This window comes from Phacochoerus africanus, chromosome 7 (assembly GCF_016906955.1).
Source record: "Phacochoerus africanus isolate WHEZ1 chromosome 7, ROS_Pafr_v1, whole genome shotgun sequence".
Lineage (NCBI taxonomy): Eukaryota > Metazoa > Chordata > Mammalia > Artiodactyla > Suidae > Phacochoerus > Phacochoerus africanus.
In genome coordinates this window covers 35,751,327-35,768,588 of record NC_062550.1, presented here as the reverse complement: position 1 = coordinate 35,768,588, position 17,262 = coordinate 35,751,327, and the positions used below count along the sequence as shown (strand labels likewise).

General features: G+C 48.5%; 1 protein-coding gene across 1 annotated transcript; it reads right to left on the bottom strand.

Moving 5' to 3' along the window:
• Positions 1 to 794: 794 nt before the first annotated feature.
• On the bottom strand, positions 795 to 11,150 carry DYRK2 (dual specificity tyrosine phosphorylation regulated kinase 2). The gene is given in 7 exon segments (XM_053743514.1): positions 795 to 1,921; positions 1,923 to 2,244; positions 2,247 to 2,366; positions 2,369 to 2,620; positions 2,623 to 2,719; positions 9,974 to 10,122; positions 10,735 to 11,150. Coding segments are annotated over 7 exon segments (1,782 nt in total). The 5' UTR covers positions 10,784 to 11,150; the 3' UTR covers positions 795 to 1,128.
• Between the last annotated feature and the right edge of the window lie 6,112 nt (positions 11,151 to 17,262).

The window sequence follows — 17,262 nt, the reverse complement described above, 5'->3', positions numbered from 1 at the left end:
TCTGTCCATGAAGAGGATCTTCAACCCTCTTTTTCTTTTAAACAGTTGATGCTCTCCCAGGCTAAGAGAACCTTACCGTGGCACCTGAAAAAATGTAAACTCACTCTAATCTGCTAAACCTCTTTGGAACTATGGAAATCCCCATCTTAAGCGGCTAGGCTGTCCTTTCGGAAATTCGAATATACAACGATGGTCATAATCTCAGCTGAAATGTCTCTCTTCTGTATTAACAGTCTGGGATGTATATTGAAAGGAAGAAAAAAACTTAAATGCAAGCAACAGGTGTGGGGTGAAAGAGGAACAGCAGGAAGAAAAGCAAAGAGAAGGGAGGAACAGTTCGTGAAATGCATTTCTAAATTTAGGTGCAAAACCAATTCTGTTAAACAAGGCTTCTTTGCAAAAGAGCTCACTGGTCACATTAGAAAATTTAGAGGAACACACATTTCCATTTTTCCACTGGGTAGGCCTGGCCGGCCTTTAGAAGGGCCGAATGCTAACTGGGCATTTCAACTTTGGGGATTTTATGTTTTTGTCTTTGAGCACTAGTTGAGGGGGTGGGGTGGGGGAAACCTCTTAAGGTGCAGTTTTTCTTAGAATATCATTTTTGTCCTGACCATTCCCCTCCCACCATCACTCCCACCAGGGCGACTTGGGGAGAATGGAAGCAGGACAGGCTACACCTGTGCATGAACCTGGAGTGTGGATGGGGGGGGGGGGGCGACTCTGGAGGCCATCACCTTGGGGAGAAGAGACTATGAACCATGAAAACATAGTGAATGTCTTTGACACCAATCTGCAGATGCGCGGCAGTCATGACATAATCAATGGCCTGCCACTGATGTTTATTACTCTGCCACACTAAATACAGTAAGGCTCATCGTACTTTTAGAACACAAAAACAGCTCCAGAAAGTATAAAAACTTAAAGCATTGTCCCCATGTATTTTATAAAAACAAAACAAACATCTTTCTTACATTAAAATAAGTGCTGAAAAGATACAAATGAGTCGAGTTATTGAGCAAATAAAAACAGGTCTGAGCTACTCCTTTTCAACCCAGTAAGGCTCAGCAATGTCGTATCTTTCAGAATTACCAGCAATGGGCAGGGGTGGGGGGGTCGGGACTCAGCTCAGCTAACAAGTTTTGGCAACACTGTCCTCTGCTGAATATTCCCGTTGGCATCTGTCATCTGTGCCAAATTAGTTCTCAGTTTGGAAGCTGAGCTGGAAGGTGGAGGTAACTTGGAAATGGATGTGATAGCACCAGTGCTCTCGGTGATCCTTTTCACTGACGTCTTCTCCCCCGTCGGAGGCTTTGGCAGCCGCCGCCTCAGCCAGGGGTGCCGCAAAGCCTGGCCAGGGGTCATGCGAACCGCAGGATCCCACTCTAAACACTGTTTTAAGAAGTCAAGGAAAAGGGGGTCGTCACACCCCTTCAGTGCATTCCCCCACTCTCTGCTCTCCGGTGGGCCCCGCAGTTTCCCCCTCCGGGAACGGCCTCCATTGAGAACCACGGAGCCGTCCGAGAGAGTCGTGACAGTGCAGTAACGGGGATAACCCTTGGAGCTCACAAAATTTTTGGCTCGTTTGGAGGCATCCAGCAGTTTCTGGGAGGGCATGCCCAGCAGTTCAATCATACAGGCCAGCTGGTCCCCTTCGTCCTCCCCAGGCAAGAGGGGGTAACCAGTGAGGAGCTCCGCGAGGATGCAGCCCAGGCTCCACATGTCAATGGGCATGCCGTACCTGGCGCCCAGGATCACTTCCGGGGCCCGGTAAAAACGGGACTGGATGTACGTGTAGACCCGCTGATGCTGGTAACAACTGGAGACAAAATCAATCACTTTAATCCCACTTCAACCCTGCTGCTTTAATAAAATGTTCTCAGGCTTCAGGTCACAGTGAATTATCCTGTTTTTGTGCAGTGTCCAGGCACTGCAGGATGAAGTGGGCAAACTTGCCAACCAAAGGCAGGCTGAAGCCCTGAAACTTTTTCTTCTTAATGAGCTCCTAGAGGTTCATGATCAGCAGCTCTACTGTCATGCAGATGTGGCTGTGGAAGGTGAAGTTCTCCAGCATGTGTATGATATTCATGGTGTTGTCCTTGTCCTGCTTCTGCAGGTAATCCAGGATGTGGAACTCCTCAGCTGCCTCCTGGTGGAAGTGCTTCTAGTTCCACACCATCTTCAGGGCCACATGCTGGTGGACTTTGTGGTCGTAGGCCTTGACCACCTGCCCGAAGCTCCCCTCCCAATGACCTTGAGCACCTCGTACCTGTAGGCCACGTGATCGTGGGGCACCTGCACATAACATCCCTGGTCATCATCATAGCTACTGTTGTTGGGCCTGCCCTGGCGCTTCTTTGCTTTGGACCAAAGAAATATATTTCAGGGTAGCTGAAAATCTCATGGTGTTCAAAGCTGGTTAGTTTTTGCATGTATTGCTTCATTGCTTGCTCGGGTGTCATGGGGGTGGCTTTCACCTTCCCCATGCCTTCCAGAGACTTCATAGAGGTGGAGCTCCCCTGCCGTCTGTGGATGCTCTCCAGCTGCCGCTCCGGCACCACGGGCAACCCCGTTTTGCCCACTGTTGTAAGCCCATTTTGTTGTGTCGTGAGCACTGTCTGTTGCTGTTATCCTCAAACAGCTGCTGAACCTGGATCTGTCCGTGGCTGTGGCTGCCGACGTGTAGGTGATCATTCATTGTGTGCTTACTGCCGCCAATCTGGAATTCGGAAAGGAAACATCAATTGGAGGGAAGACGTCTGTCTGTTCAAAAGGGACATTTTACATGCGGGCCCCCGCCCCCACCTTGACCAACTCCGGTTTGCTGTGTATTTACAGCCAGGATCAGGTTTCTTAAACGGAAAGAGTTGTGCACACGGGAGGGACCTTGTGAACATCCCGACAGGGAGAGAGGACGGGATGCTGACAGCCACAGGCATAAGAAAAGAAGGAGCGGTCAGAGGCTAGGGTAGGCTATGAAAGGAGGGATCCAGAAAGAACAAACCCCACAAATGCTACTCCTAACAAAGAGTTCCCTGTGCATGTTTTCAGAGTCCTTAGAGTAAGCTCTTGGTAGGCAGAGACCACGTTTTGGTTCATCGTTCTTTACCTGACCTTTAGCACAGGGCCTGGCGTATCACAGACCTTCCCCTCGACCCATCCTAGGTGTCAAGATGAAAGGGAACACAGAAAAGCATCCACTGGTCAGCCCCGCCCCCAGACTGTAACATTTTTCACATTTCACTTGGTAGCTTCTTTATTCCGGTGAGGGCAGAGACCAGGTCAGTCTTGTTTACTACTCTTTCTCCAGCTTTTAGCTCTATTCTGAGAACAGTACTGTCTTGATTCTGGCTCCTCCCCCCTGCTTGGAAATCCAACTAAATTATACCTAGCAAAGGGCATGATCCAGAAGCAAAGAAAAGTCTGCGTGTAGGCTAGAAAGATTCCCGTGGAGATATGCACTGCAGTATCTTGTAAACCCAAACCTATTTTTAAGTTTCTGGGCTTCACTGACTGGGATGTCCATTTAAGGCCATTCAGCCCAACACACCGCCCGCCACCCTCTGTGCTTTCCTTTGGTCAATGGCTTGGCTCTCTGCAAGACATGTATTTCTCCAGGCTGCTGGGAGACTCAGCTTTCCAACAAGGAATACAAAGTAGCGACTTCTATTTCAGGCACACATGCCATCCCGGAACATTCCTGTCTGAACAAAAGGATGGTGTAAGCCAGGCAGCCCCAGCCTTCTGACTGAGAAGCTACTTGGCATTTCTTTCTGAGGCCAGGGGTAGAAGAGGCATTTCTTTCTGAGGCCAGGATCCCCTCCCTCCCCATTAGGACTTCTTGCCAGCCTCAGACACTCACTCACCAGTCTTAAAAGCACCGCCCTAGGTGATTTTTATACCGAATCCTAAAGATGAACATTTCATTCATTCAGCCAGTATAAGCTGAGGTCTGGCCATACACATGGCAGAGTCCCTGCCCTTTAGAAGCGTACGATCAACTAGCTGAAGTCCTCTGCCATCCAGAATTTTTTCCGTTATCTCCTCCTAAATCCTCCCTCTTGGACTTTACATGTATCACTGAAAGTGTAGAAGTGCTCTATGTAATATCACAATTCAAAAAAGGTGTGAGATGACACAGATTACAAAATGAAATTCCTAGGCGCTTCTTTTTTGTTTGTTTTTGTTTTGTTTGCTTTTGTCTTTTTGCCTTTTCCTAGGGCCGCACCTGTGGCATATGGAGGTTCCCAGGCTAGGACTCTAATCGGAGCTGTAGCCTCCGGCCTACACCACAGCCACAGCAATGCAGGACCTGAGCCGCATCCTCTACCTACACAACAGCTCACGGCAACACCAGATCCTTAACCCACTGAGCGAGTCCAGGGATCGAACCCGCAACCTCATGGTTCCTAGTCGGATTCGTTAACCACTGAGCCATGATGGGAACTCCCCTAGTGCTTTTTACTAGCAGACCAAGACCTTCAAGTTTCCTTTAACGGATGCACAGCACACACACGGACTATCTGAGCAATGAGCTTTCTCTCTGCATTCTTCTAAAACAAAATAGACTGTAACACAGGACTTGCGCCTGTCTGAAGTGCGATTTCACAGACTGAGGGATTTAATTTCTCAGATTTCTGGAAGATTTCCAGTTGAACCCTTTTATAAAGCTTATAGATGATATTGCATGCTAAGTGAACTCGTCTTCTGTCAGGGCTGCTGGACAGGTTATTTTATCCTCATTCTATGCCAAAGGCAGAGCAGTTCATCAAAATGAATTAGGAAAGCCTTGGGTATACACAAAAGTAGTACAGGCTTGTCCACAGCTTTTTGTTCCCAAGCCTCACTCTCTGTACTTTCTCTTCTTCCCCGTTACAGTCTTTCAAGCACCAGGGAATAAAAGGCCCTGACATTAGAAATCTCTGTCTCCTAGAGAACCATTCTCTTCAGGGCAGCACGGAGAGATTTCAGAAGAAAAACCGATGTTACCGGTATACATGCTACAACAGCATGAGGCTTCACCGGGGACAAAATTAACCTTAGGGTTTTGGGAACTCCTAAACAGAGAGCAAAGTAAAACGTTCTGAGCTTTAGAAACGCACTGTGGTTTTTGCAATAGCAATTTGAACGAACGTTCTGCATAATTTAAAATACCATCACAAAAGCTGAATGACTAGAACGTAAGAGAGTTTGCCAATTAACTGGATGGCCCCGTCTCTCCAACTACCTTCTCTTGGTCTCTTCCACAGGGTTCCAGGCTCAACTCCCTTGTAACTCTCCCCGGTTGACTGCAGCCACAGCCAGGACTCCCACAACCCTCTAGAGGCTGATGTCCTTCACAGCCACACCTCTAGCTCAGACCTGCCCAATCCTGTCTCCTGAGCTTCAGATCCCCTCTCCATCCAACTACAGATCAGCTGCCTTTCCCACAAGCAGTTCACACTCCACTCATGCTTTTGCTACCAAAACTGTTTCCTCCTCTCCTAATCCTCAATTTCTAGTCAACTAAAGGCTTCCCCTCCATATAAGGCACTCAGTCTATCTCCGTGTCTGCCAACCTTCCTAAGTCTGAATTGAGCCCTGTCATTTCTATCTACCCCACACCCCTCCAGCCACACTGTCTCACCTCACACTCCAGCTGTCGCTCACTGGAACAAGGAAAGCAGCCTCCTAACACAGCCCCTGGCTACTAAGTCCAGAATTCCTCAAATCTCTTCTCTCCATGGTACTTCCGGAGGTACCACTGAAAATTACCACTCTGACGCTGCTGTTGCTTTTTTGCTTAAGGCCCACACAGGCACCCTATTTCTATAGATAACACAAGAACTTATAGGCAAGAACATGCGGTTCTAAATGAAGAGCCAATATGACCTGAGTCCTTCCAGTTCATCTACCACTGTCATAGTCGCTCTGGGAGAAAATAAGCAGCCGGATTCACCAAGACCCATGGAGACATCGCGTTCTTTTTCACTCCTATGCTTTTGGTAAGGCCATGTTTCATAATGGTTAGGTGTCCAGGGATGTTCAATGAGACACGCAGGAAATGAATCTCAGCTCCACCTCTTACTTGACCTTGGGCAATTTACTTGATTTCTCTGAACCTCAGTGTTCTTAGCTGTAAAAAGAAGGCAAGAAAGCTACCTCATTAGGGCCATTAGGAGGATTAAATAAGGTAAAATGCATCAAGTGCTTAGTATAATACTGAGTAAAGGAGCGCTAGGATTACTGTCCTTTCTCAATGCTGCTTAGAATCTCCTCCTAACCAGGGCTACACGGTAAACTCCTACTCACCCTTCAATGCCCAGTTCAACTTTCACCTCCTCTGTAAAACGGGCCCTTTCCTTCCAAGGTGCTTATAGAGCACTGATAGGGTAAAACATTTATGTCATTTTACACACTGTTTTCACACCTGAGGTACCCATCTGGCTGTGAGCAATTCCAGGGTGGGGGTCACCTCTTATCTTTTTAAGTCCCTATTGACATAAGCCCAAACATACAGTAAGTACTTGGTTGATATCTGCTGAATGGAAGAACACATGTCAGCAACTCCTTGTTGACTCTCACCTGAGTTATTCTTGAGAACTACCTTTGTACCTTCCTAAGAAAACATGAAGTTAACATCCAGGGAATGGAGACGTGTCCCTGGTGACCCAAGTCACAAGATACTGGGCCTGCAGTGCAGAGACTAATTACGATACTAATATTTGCCTGTTAAAGAGTACCTATTGAAGAACGGATCAACTAAACATCTAAAAGTGGCATGTAGAGGCATTAAAACTTTCCAGTTGTTAAGAAGATTGATTTGAGAGACCCCAGTCAAGGAGGATTTTGTGTCTCAAACACTGTACAGGATTCTACAGTCACAATCCAGCTTGGAAGTGCAACAAACTCATCTCAAAAAGGGGAGAGTAAACCCTTAAAAAAAACCCAAAACATTTCCAGAGTACATACACCAGGACTACACCATAAACTCAAGGATGTTTAAAACCTCTCACTCACTTTTTCTTCCTAGCATAGCGCCTGTCCAATTTTAAAATACACACTGAATGAATGTAATTGTTAGGTACCTAAAATGTATGGGTGAAAGTAGAAAGACCAACAAAAGCCCTCTTTGAGCACGAAATATTTTAGCATTAGATATTATGTAAGAACAATAGTCCAGCCAACTTGGTAGTTTCAAACTCTTCCAATAATAAAAGGGAAAACAGCAGATATTTCACTGTGCTAACATTCCTGGGTGTTTTAAAACATCTCTGAAGTCATCTTAGAAACACTGTATATTGTTCTGGGAAGAGAATTTGAGTCCCAAAAGATTGGAATTTTTGTTCCTCCTCAAACACACTGACCGTCTGTCTGTGTGGCCTGAGTCAACTGTCTACTTTTTCTTCTACCAAACATTACTATTTTTAAGATGGGACTATTTATCCTTTTTTAACTCCCATTATTTTATAAAGGTAAAACTGGTTAACTGGAGAGTGCTTTAAATATTAAAACAATTATGAAAGTGATACAATACTGATATTTTAGCATTTGAAAAAAAAACACATTAATACACTGTTAAAAGGAAAAAAACTAATAGGAATCAAAACAGCTAGCGGGTACACTTAAGGACAGCGATAAAAAAAAAAAAAAAAAAAGACTAACTATACAATATATCCAGAGAGACAGCAAATAAAAAGGCAATGCACTAGATAAATTCCAAAGTTTACAATCCTTACAGCCATACATTTATCCACCTACTACATCATTTACAAGGGAAAATATGGGCAAACGCTTGTGACAAGACTCTTTCCCTCTCCTTAAAGTCCTTTCCCCCTACTCATTCTAAAATAGCTCTTCCTAGTTGTAACTGCTGTGGAATTAAAAACTAAAAACTTAGGAACACCTGAAAGACATGGGGATATGAAATCTGCAAAGATTCTTGCATGTATAACATAACTAATACAACTTCCTAGAATGAGCAACATAAAGCAGTAGGTTAAAGCTGGACTCAGGAGGTCCTGGACTTTGGTTCCATCCTTGATAGGAACTGGCTGAGGAATCTTGACCAAACCAGTTCACTTGTCCAACTCCTTCCTCATCAGTACAGTGAAGGAGCAAAACGAGATAAACCCTGTGCTCCTTTTACTTGCCTGTTTCAGGAAGTCTGCAAGGTTGTGCAAATAAAATCAAACCTAAACAACAACCAAAACCCAAATTCACACTTTCACACCCAAGCCTCTAAAGATGGACAGCGCACTAAAGTTTAGGTTAAGTTTACACACAGGTAAATCGGGTAGATAACCACAGCAGAATACAAACATCATCATTAGGAGTCCTGAGAAGCACCCACGAATCATTTCTGATCCACCACAGGCTCTTCCTCTAGTAGACATCTTTCGTTGTCTGTCATCTCATTACATACTTCAGTTGTAGGAGTCTCTGATTGTAAGCAGAGGCCCCCTGCCCCCACCACCCAGCCTCTTAAAAAAACTGAAATCCAGATGCCAATCAAGAAGTATTTCTTTCCCAGGTCACACCAAGTCATGTGATGATTACATACCCACATGGAAAAAAACTGGATGTTATATTTTCCAAATTGTCAGATGACTCCAAGCCAAAGTGAAACACCTAAAATCCAATGGCAATTCCTCAACTAAAACATTACTGTGACAAGTGACAAGCACATTCAACTCTTAAGAGAATCAACAGCCTACTGACAGATTCTCTTCCATCAACCACAGCCCAGCAGATTGTTTAACTTCTGTGCAGTGAATTCTTAGCCCCTGGGTCTAGATGTGTCAGAAGAGACAGAAAGAAAAAACTGTAGCAAAACATTTTCCTGTGGAGCTGTACACAGATGTCCAGGTCTAAGAGAAAATAGTCCACTCTAGCCATCCTCTCACAAATTGTCCCCCAGATAAACAAGTTTCCCCAAAACTCATGACCCTCAGGGCTGCTCCCCTGTAGGCTAGAAACAGCCTTTTCTACAAGAACTTAACTTTCACTTGGCCAGCAAAGCCATATCCCTAGCAAGCATCCCTTATACAGAACCACCTTAGGAGATTCCCCTGCAAGATGCAATTGTAAATAAGACCTTGGAAACCATCACCTCCTCCAGCGCACACCTCTGCTAAGCTGTCAGCCACCATCCAAGGGCATCTCTGGGAGCTGAGGACAGATACATACATGCCAGAAGTCAAGTCCGGCTTGCAGACCTCTGTAGCCACCAGTCCCACGCAGAGCTCTCCCCTCCCTCCCGGCTGGGCCTTCTGAGGGTCCACAGCACCAGTCAGATGCCCTGCCCTTCCCACCTCCCTCTGAGGCGAAGCCGGCCCTTTCCTTTTGAACAATATCCAACTGCAGAATCCTACGGGGATGGCTTGTTGTTTTGACTGCTGCCGTGGCTCGTATTTTTGTCAATGTTAATTATAATTTCTGCTGTGCTCAAACCTGTAGCACTCATAAAACATGCTTCCACACGCGGGGGACAATTGGCAGTGCTCCCTGCTGGCTGGAGCCAGGCCTCCTAGGCTCTTTGGGGATCGATTTTCCGGGCAGGACGGCCTGGCTGTCCCCTAACACACATGCTTCTATAAATACCCACTACCCAACGTGGTGGCGGTGGTGGTGGTGGGGGATGTTTATGGGGTCAGGAAAAGGAGCGCTGGGAAGCAGGGACGAAAAAAAAGGGAGAAGAGAGAAGGAAAGCAGTCAGGAGGAAGTGCCGAGGAAAAAAGAAGGGCAGGGGTGGGCGGGCTTCGGAGGGGAAGTGAGGGGCCCACGCCACGAATCCTCCTTTGTGGCTGCAGCTTTGGGCTCGCCCAAGTTCCAGAGGGCGGCGTCCTGGAGACGCCACTGGCCAGGGGCGTGGAGACACTCGCATTTCGACCTCTATATCCTCTCCCGGCCGCAGGATCCCCCAAGTCCGAGGGTTCGTGCCCCGGACCCCTCCCGCCCCGTCTCCTCGCGCTGCCCGCGGGCTGGATCTCACCGTGTGGGCTGCGGCGGCAGCGTTGCTGGCCCGGAGAGGCGGCAGGGCGATGGGGGAGGGCGGGCCGGTCCCCACTCCGCTCCGGGGGGCCCCTGCACCGAGCCCCGGGGAAGCCTGAAGCTGACGAACGGCGCTGTCCCCTCCTCGGCCTGGCAGCCACGCGCGGGAGGAGACAAAAGAGGGTCAAGGGGAAGAAAGTCACCCGGACCCCGTGGCCCCGCCCCACCCCTCTGGACTGCGGAGCCCGCTCTCCCCGGGGCAGAGCCGGGACGGTAAACGCGGGTTGTCGGGGAGCGTTGGCAGGCCGGGGACGCGGATCCCTGGCGCGCCCCCGCGGGCGGGGCTCAGGCTGCTGCAAAGTTAAGTCGGGCCCCCGCGCGCAGGCGAGTTCGTGACCCCTCAGGGGAGCCCGGCAGGGGCGAGGCCGGCGGCACACGTTGCTGGCAGCTGCAGGCGGGGACAGGGGCTGCACCGCCAGCCTGGGCGCCGCCACCGCCTCGCCGAGCCCCGGGTGAGGGAGGCCCCGGACAGCCCCCGCCGGCCCGCTCGGAGGAGCCTCGGGGGCCCGCGTGCAACAATGAGCCCAGCCGAGGCGAGGGCGCGCCGTCCGCCCCAGGATCCCTGCAGCCGCCCCGCCGCGGCGCAGACTTTGTTCGAGGTCCCGTTGGCAGCAGGCTCCCGCGCCACGAGGGCCGGCCCGGGGGCCGGCTGGGGCCACGGGGGCGGGCGCCCAGGGAGGCGCGGGGCCCGGGCCTCCTTACCGGTCGGGTAGGCGGCGGGAGCGGCGGCCGAAGGTTTCCTGGTTAACATGGCCGCTGGAGAGGAAAATGCATCTCAGGGCTGCCGTCTCCGCCGCCGCCCGTCCTGCTGCTACTTCTCGCGGCCGCCACCACCGCCGCCTCCCGGTCGCCCCTCTCGCAGATCTCCGGCGCCTCCTCGCCGCCTCGCGTCAGCTACAGCCAGACACACACAGTCCACTGCATCCCCTCGGCCCGGGCCCGCCGCCGCGAGCCCTCCACTCTCCTCGCCGCCGCCGCCGCCGTCCTCCTCTTCCTCGGGCGGCCGCAGCACCCCCCGGCCCGTGCACATGCCTCGCCCTCCCCGGCGCGCCGCGGGCCTCCCCGATTCCCTCACATAGGGCGCGGGGGAGCGGGCTGCGCCGCCTCGGCCGACTCGCTCGGGAGCCTCCTCCCGGGCCGCGCACGCGCGCCCCCGCGCACACTCGCCAGGCGCCCGCGCGCCGCGCGATCGGGGAGGGCAGCCCCGCCCCCGCTCCCTCCGCTGCCAAGTAGGCCCCGCCCCCGAACTCCCCCCAGCCGCGCCACACACTCTCGCGCACACCCCTCCCCCACCCAGCCACCCACCGGAGTCCCTCCCTGCCACCCAATCATCTGCATAGCCACCCCTCCACGCGCTGGAAAACTCTGCCGCCTCCACTTGCTCGCCCTCAGCTTCCCTCCGGCCATCTGCACCTCTCCCTTCGGCTCCCCAGCTAACGACCTACTCCCCTCCCCTCCCTACTCCTCCCCGGCCTCGCCCGCCCCGGCTGCACCCCGCCTTCCCTACAGCGCAACCTACCGCTGCTTCCCTCCCACCGAAATCGCTGCAGAGACCCTGCCCTCCCCTTCCGAGAGCGCCCCCAAGCACATGCATTTTCAGCTTTCCGAACTTAAAAGGCCGCTCACATACAATACTGCCCCCCCCACCCCCGCCTTCCCGGTCCCAGTGGCTTAACCACCCCTTCCCCCAAGTGATCATGTAAATAACTTAGTTGTGCGAGGGTCACCTCGGTAAGGTAAACCCAGCCCGATGGAGGGCCTTGCCTTAGCCTGGTGACCCCGAAAGTGGACCGAGGAGAGGGCTGCACCTCCCACCTCCACCTCTACCACACACACTCCCTCCCCGATTTACTGACACCGAGTGACCGCTCTCCAGTCGCTAGGACAAGGGGAGGTTGAGAGGCGCTTGTGGACGGCTGCCGGGGAAGCAGTTGGCTGTGGGTTGCTAGGCAAAAATAAACATCAGAGACACCTCCCATTTCCTCACTACTCAGAGTCTTTCCCCTGCGTTGCCCATGGGAGAGACACACCTTCCTGAGAGACACCTTTAATTCTCTACATCCAAGTCTTTTTCCTCTTCCCAGACAAGACACGCAGAGAATTTCCCTGTCCTTTTAATTTGCCATATACATACAGCCTCTTTCCCTTACAGACTGAAAAACTGCTTGCGCATCTCGCACCCGCCCCTGTCATACGTGACACACGCCTTTATCCAAAGGTCACAGGTTTTTGTCACTTCAAAAGGGGTAGAGGAGGTCAGGCAATCCCTGATGACGGAGCTGCAACACTCCTTGCCTTGCGCTTTTTTGAGACGTGCCAGATTTCTGAAGTTCTGGGGACCTGGGTCCATTATGATCTGTCCTATGTATCCGAGGGCCCCTGGCTGGACCAAGTGTGCAGGCAGAAGCTAGTATAGACTCAAATCACAACCGGGCCACCTCCTGCGGAGTCCCATCGCCTCTACTGTTTGCAAATTGTCATAACAACCTCCCAGCAAGATCACACTCAGCTTTATACAAATGCCCCCAAATGAGTGTTTCAAAGTTACATTGTGACCCTCTCAGAGTCTGCAAAGCTCTATCAGGGGCAACAAGTATAGGGTGTATCTGCAGAGGGAATAGGCGGCAAAGAGAAGAATTGTGCCTCTTGACATGTCCCTCTAAAAAATCCTCTTGCTGCCTTCTCCTAATAGAGACACAGTGGAACTGTCAATCCAATAATAAGCCTTTATAAAAAAGAATTATGACCTGCTCTGGTCCCAGCAGGAAATACTCCCCTTTGTTTGTCATCAGAAGCTAAGACATTCAAAGGCACTTGGGGAAACATACTCAATGTTCAGAATTAACTAAAAGAAAAAGGATTACTTAGTAGCAGAGTTGAAGCTAGAACTCATTTTCTAACTCAGGCTCACTCTGCTCTCTTTTAACACCACCTAGGCTTCTTAAGGAACTTCACACCTCTTTTCCTTCTTTCCCTTTCAAAACAATTATTTTCGTACTGTTTTCTTTTTCTTAATGAGCCTTCCATAAAACGGATGTTCAAATGAAAAATGGGAAGTCAAAAATTCAGTTTTAATATAACCTAGTGCCGCTTTTCACTTATTCTTACCACATTTCAATAGAAAAGCTAAATATGCTACTGCTTTTTCATGAATAAGAAAAACACTAACCACTGGAAGTCATAGTTTGTGAAATCTAAATTGGTAATATTAATTTCCACATTAAACATGAGGAAAAGGAGCACTGACTTTTTTTTTTTGTGCAAAGCAACACAAAGAATCATTAACTTTAGTCAAAAGAAAAACTACATGTTTAGAGAACTTTTCCTAGTGTATTGTTTTATGATATGACAAATACAGTTTTAATTTTTTTATTTTTCATTTTTAGTTTTCTTAGCTCAAGGAAAATTTGCAATTAGCCTAATAGCTTTAAGCTATTTTAATTATAAATGGTTTACCTTTCAAAATCATATTCCTGCTGACCTCTAAATTAGTATTTACAATTGCTTGGATTTCTCTCATGCTGTTAAATATTGGTGACTTCTACCTGTATTAATGTCACATAGGAAGATGTACAAATGCACTCCCCGAGTTTTCAAAGAGATGACCTGAGTAAACCCTAGAGTTTATTACCCTCAAGTTTTATTATTTGAATGCATCATTATTAATTACACATTAATCTCTGTTTAGAACCCTTTCATAAATAGTATCGTATTTAATCATCACAACTCATAACTGGACCAGAGTCATGCTGATGTGAGTTAGGGGGCTCCATTCAGTGAGTAAGAGCCTGCTCTTTGATTTTTGGCCATTGTAAAAACTCCACCTGTGCTGAATGTTTGTAAAACCTAGATTTAAATCCCAAGTAGGCAGGCAGGATGTGGCAGGATTAGAGAGAAACTTTGGGCAACTCAGAATGGAGTCTTGTAGAAGTCCATTTTTCACTGGGAAAAGTACAGATCATCGAGAAAATTGGAAATGAACAAAGAAAATTTCCGGTTTCAAAATGTGTTCACTCATTTAATCTCTTTATCCCAGAAACATTTACAGAGAATTTAGTATGTGCAAGGCCTAGGGGTTAGGATGAATCATCAGATGTAGTAGGCGAGGCTTCAGTCTGGTAATCTGTTAGGACCTCAGTCTTTTAAGCAATAAACAGTAAGCACCTAACATTTTCTGCACTGTTTGTTCTGGGGCTGCCCCTTTAAATAAATAATCCTTGGCTCTGGTCATGGTTATTAAGAATCACAGTCCAGTAGGGGAGACAGGACATTTGATGACGTCATGGGACAGAAAGCAAAGCATGCATGAGGCACAGGGGTGGCACCCAAGAGCGAACCAAGTGGTGACTGGCCTCAAAAGTGCTGTCATGTTAAAGATACCGGGGGGTCGCCAGTCAGGCAAGTAGGGCTAGGACATTCTAGGTGGGAGAACAGGATATGCAGAGGCACCAAGCAGAAGAAAGCATGGGAGAAGCATAAGCAACTGGGAATAAAGGAAGCTCAAAGTGGCCAGGAGAGAGATGCACCACTATCTTCCTAAGTTTAGGAATATGGTGATACAATCAGAATGAGAATTCCCTGAAACGTTACTGGCTATGGCAATGGGAAAACAAGACACAAGATCTTTTAAAGCATCAAGGTCAATTACGAAGGAACTGACTCATGTAGAGTAACACAGAACTGCCTGAGGCTATGTTGGGCCTAGCTCCCCTTAAAACATCATTTCCTGATGGTACCTTCCATGGGTCCTTCCCCAAGGTCCAGAACCATGTAGAGAAGAATGTTAAAATCCGATGGCCTGAAATCCAGGAATGTAACCTCGTCAAATGTAGGGGGCACGGATGTCATAGCCAAATGGCCACTGGGTAGTTGCATTTGCCTCGCTGGCCACTGCTGGTGTGGAAATCAGGAAGAAGTTTCTATACCACTAGAGAGGTGGTGATCTGAAGTGTCTGGGCAGGTTGCTGGTGTTTTGTCAGAGTTCTCACAGGGACAGTTTCCTTAACTCTGAGTGGAAGAGAGTGCATTTGTCCCCTAAGGTGAGCTAGGTATCTATCTGGAAAGGCTGAAGATATTGTCCAGCATTTCTTGGGGTTAGTTCATCTGCTTTTTCCAACTGCCTGCCAAGGACAGAGTTAATGTTAAAAAGCAGTGAGTGGAGAAAAGAGAAAGCTATATCCTGATGCAGGCAGTGGGTTCAGCAGGAACCTCTGCCCTACCTTTGACACCCCCCAGATAAATGCCAGCAGAGCAATGCCCAGTGTGCATTGGAGCTTCAAAGGGATAGGAGTGCCATTGATAGGTAGGGCCCCCAGCAGCAGGGCCCCAGGCCAAGGCCTCTTGCACTGCTGTCTCAATTCACAGAGCACTCGCTAGTGGAGTTAACCCCCAGGAGACAGCCCACCAGGCTGTACTAGGAGCAACCAGCCAGAAACAGGCTGGCTCCAGAGCACCAGGAATCATGCTGGGCCCTGCACCTGGTGAGGAATGAACACGTAAAAGTAGCTCAGGAACTCTAAGCACAACTCTCTATTAGGAAGTTTGCTCTAAGAGAAACAGTGGTACATTTCTGCTACCCAGACAAGAGTAGGGCACCGGATCCGTGTTCCAGGTCTTGGGATCTTTGGTGACACTCCAACTAAAAGAAAAGCCATCTAGAAGCTAAAAATGGGGGAATGGGGAGGAGAGGTCTGTTCCATGAGCACTGTGAGAGCTGCACTGGGCACTGTTCCTGGCTTACCTTAGCACAGACTCAATAAAAACAAACTAAATGGAACCAAATTTATTTCAGACAAGAATGGGCTAAGGGCAAATATCTACACTCAAACTTATAAGCAATGAAAATACTTAGAAAAGGAAAACCGCTGTGCTTTTCTAAAAGACCTACATGAGTACTTGAGTTGGCTAACCAAAAGAAATCTGAAGAAGATGTTCACTTTTACCAAAAAAAACAAAGAGGCAAAAAGCAAAAATAGCATTCATCTTTTGTTTTACAGCGAGTCCTTAAATAGAGGCAGTACATACCCCAAGCAGCGAGAGTGGAACCATCAAGCTCTTTCCCTAGAACTGCATCTCAGCATCAAGCCACCATAGCTTTGAACTTGTCTATGAGAATCTGTGCTTTATCTAGATCCATTCTGCACAGTCATTAGCAAAGTGTATCCTAAGGTAATGGCTTCTTCACTTTATACCATTTCAGCTTAGGAAAGCTTTCCTAGGAATGCTGTACTTGTGATTCGTGGGGGAAAGGCTACATCTGTACATATATAATCAATTTTCAAGCTCCTACTACACGTCAGTCATTGATCTTGGTATTTGGAGCAATGCAAATAACATCCTTGTTCCATGGAGCTTGTATGCTAGTGCAAGGAGACTAACAAGTAATGAACTATTCGTATATCACATGTCCGAGAGTGATAAGTACCATATGGAAGATGAAGTGATATAAGAGGATAGGGAGAGATGGCAGATGGCTACTATTTAGGGTCATCATTGAAGGCCTCTCTGATAAGGTAACATTTTAGCAGACTTGAAAGAAGTAAAAAGCCTGTGGAAATCTCCAGGCAGAGTGCCCAGCAGATGCAAAGGCCCTGAAGTGGAAACATATCTGGGCCACAGCAAAAGGGCAAAAGGGCAAAAGGGCAGCTGGCCAGAGCAGTGGAGTGGGCAAGACCTGGAAAGTCACAGAGACAGCTGGAATCTGGGTCATGTTAACGAATTTGGATTTGACTTTGAGTGAGTTGGGAAAGAAAGGCTTAGAAGCTTGAAAAGACATCAAATAAAGCGTGGAAGGTTACAACCAACACCATCCCTCCCCCACTTTTTTATACAATCTCAATGTATATGCATTTTCACACCTTTCCTAATGTACATGGAACTAAGCACTGTGGAAGGTAAAGATCAAACACAAGCCATGGTCTCTGTTCTCCAGCTTTGAGTCTACACTAGGAGAACCCTCACACCCCGAGAAGCCTTTCGACTCCATGGTAAAGAGCAGGTGTTACATGTTTTCCATCTGTCCCTCAGGTCCACTCTTCCCCACTATGCTCTGTGCCACAGGGGGCTCTACAGTCAGCATCAATGGGCTCCCACACCCACTGACTTTCTGTTGGATTTCACCAATGGAAGATCCTGGAAAGAGAATCAAGAGTTCGAGGACAATGAGGTCAAACTCTTGACCTCCCTGGCTCTCCCCCATGCTAGTTTGCTACAGATGAGGCAGGTGCCTTG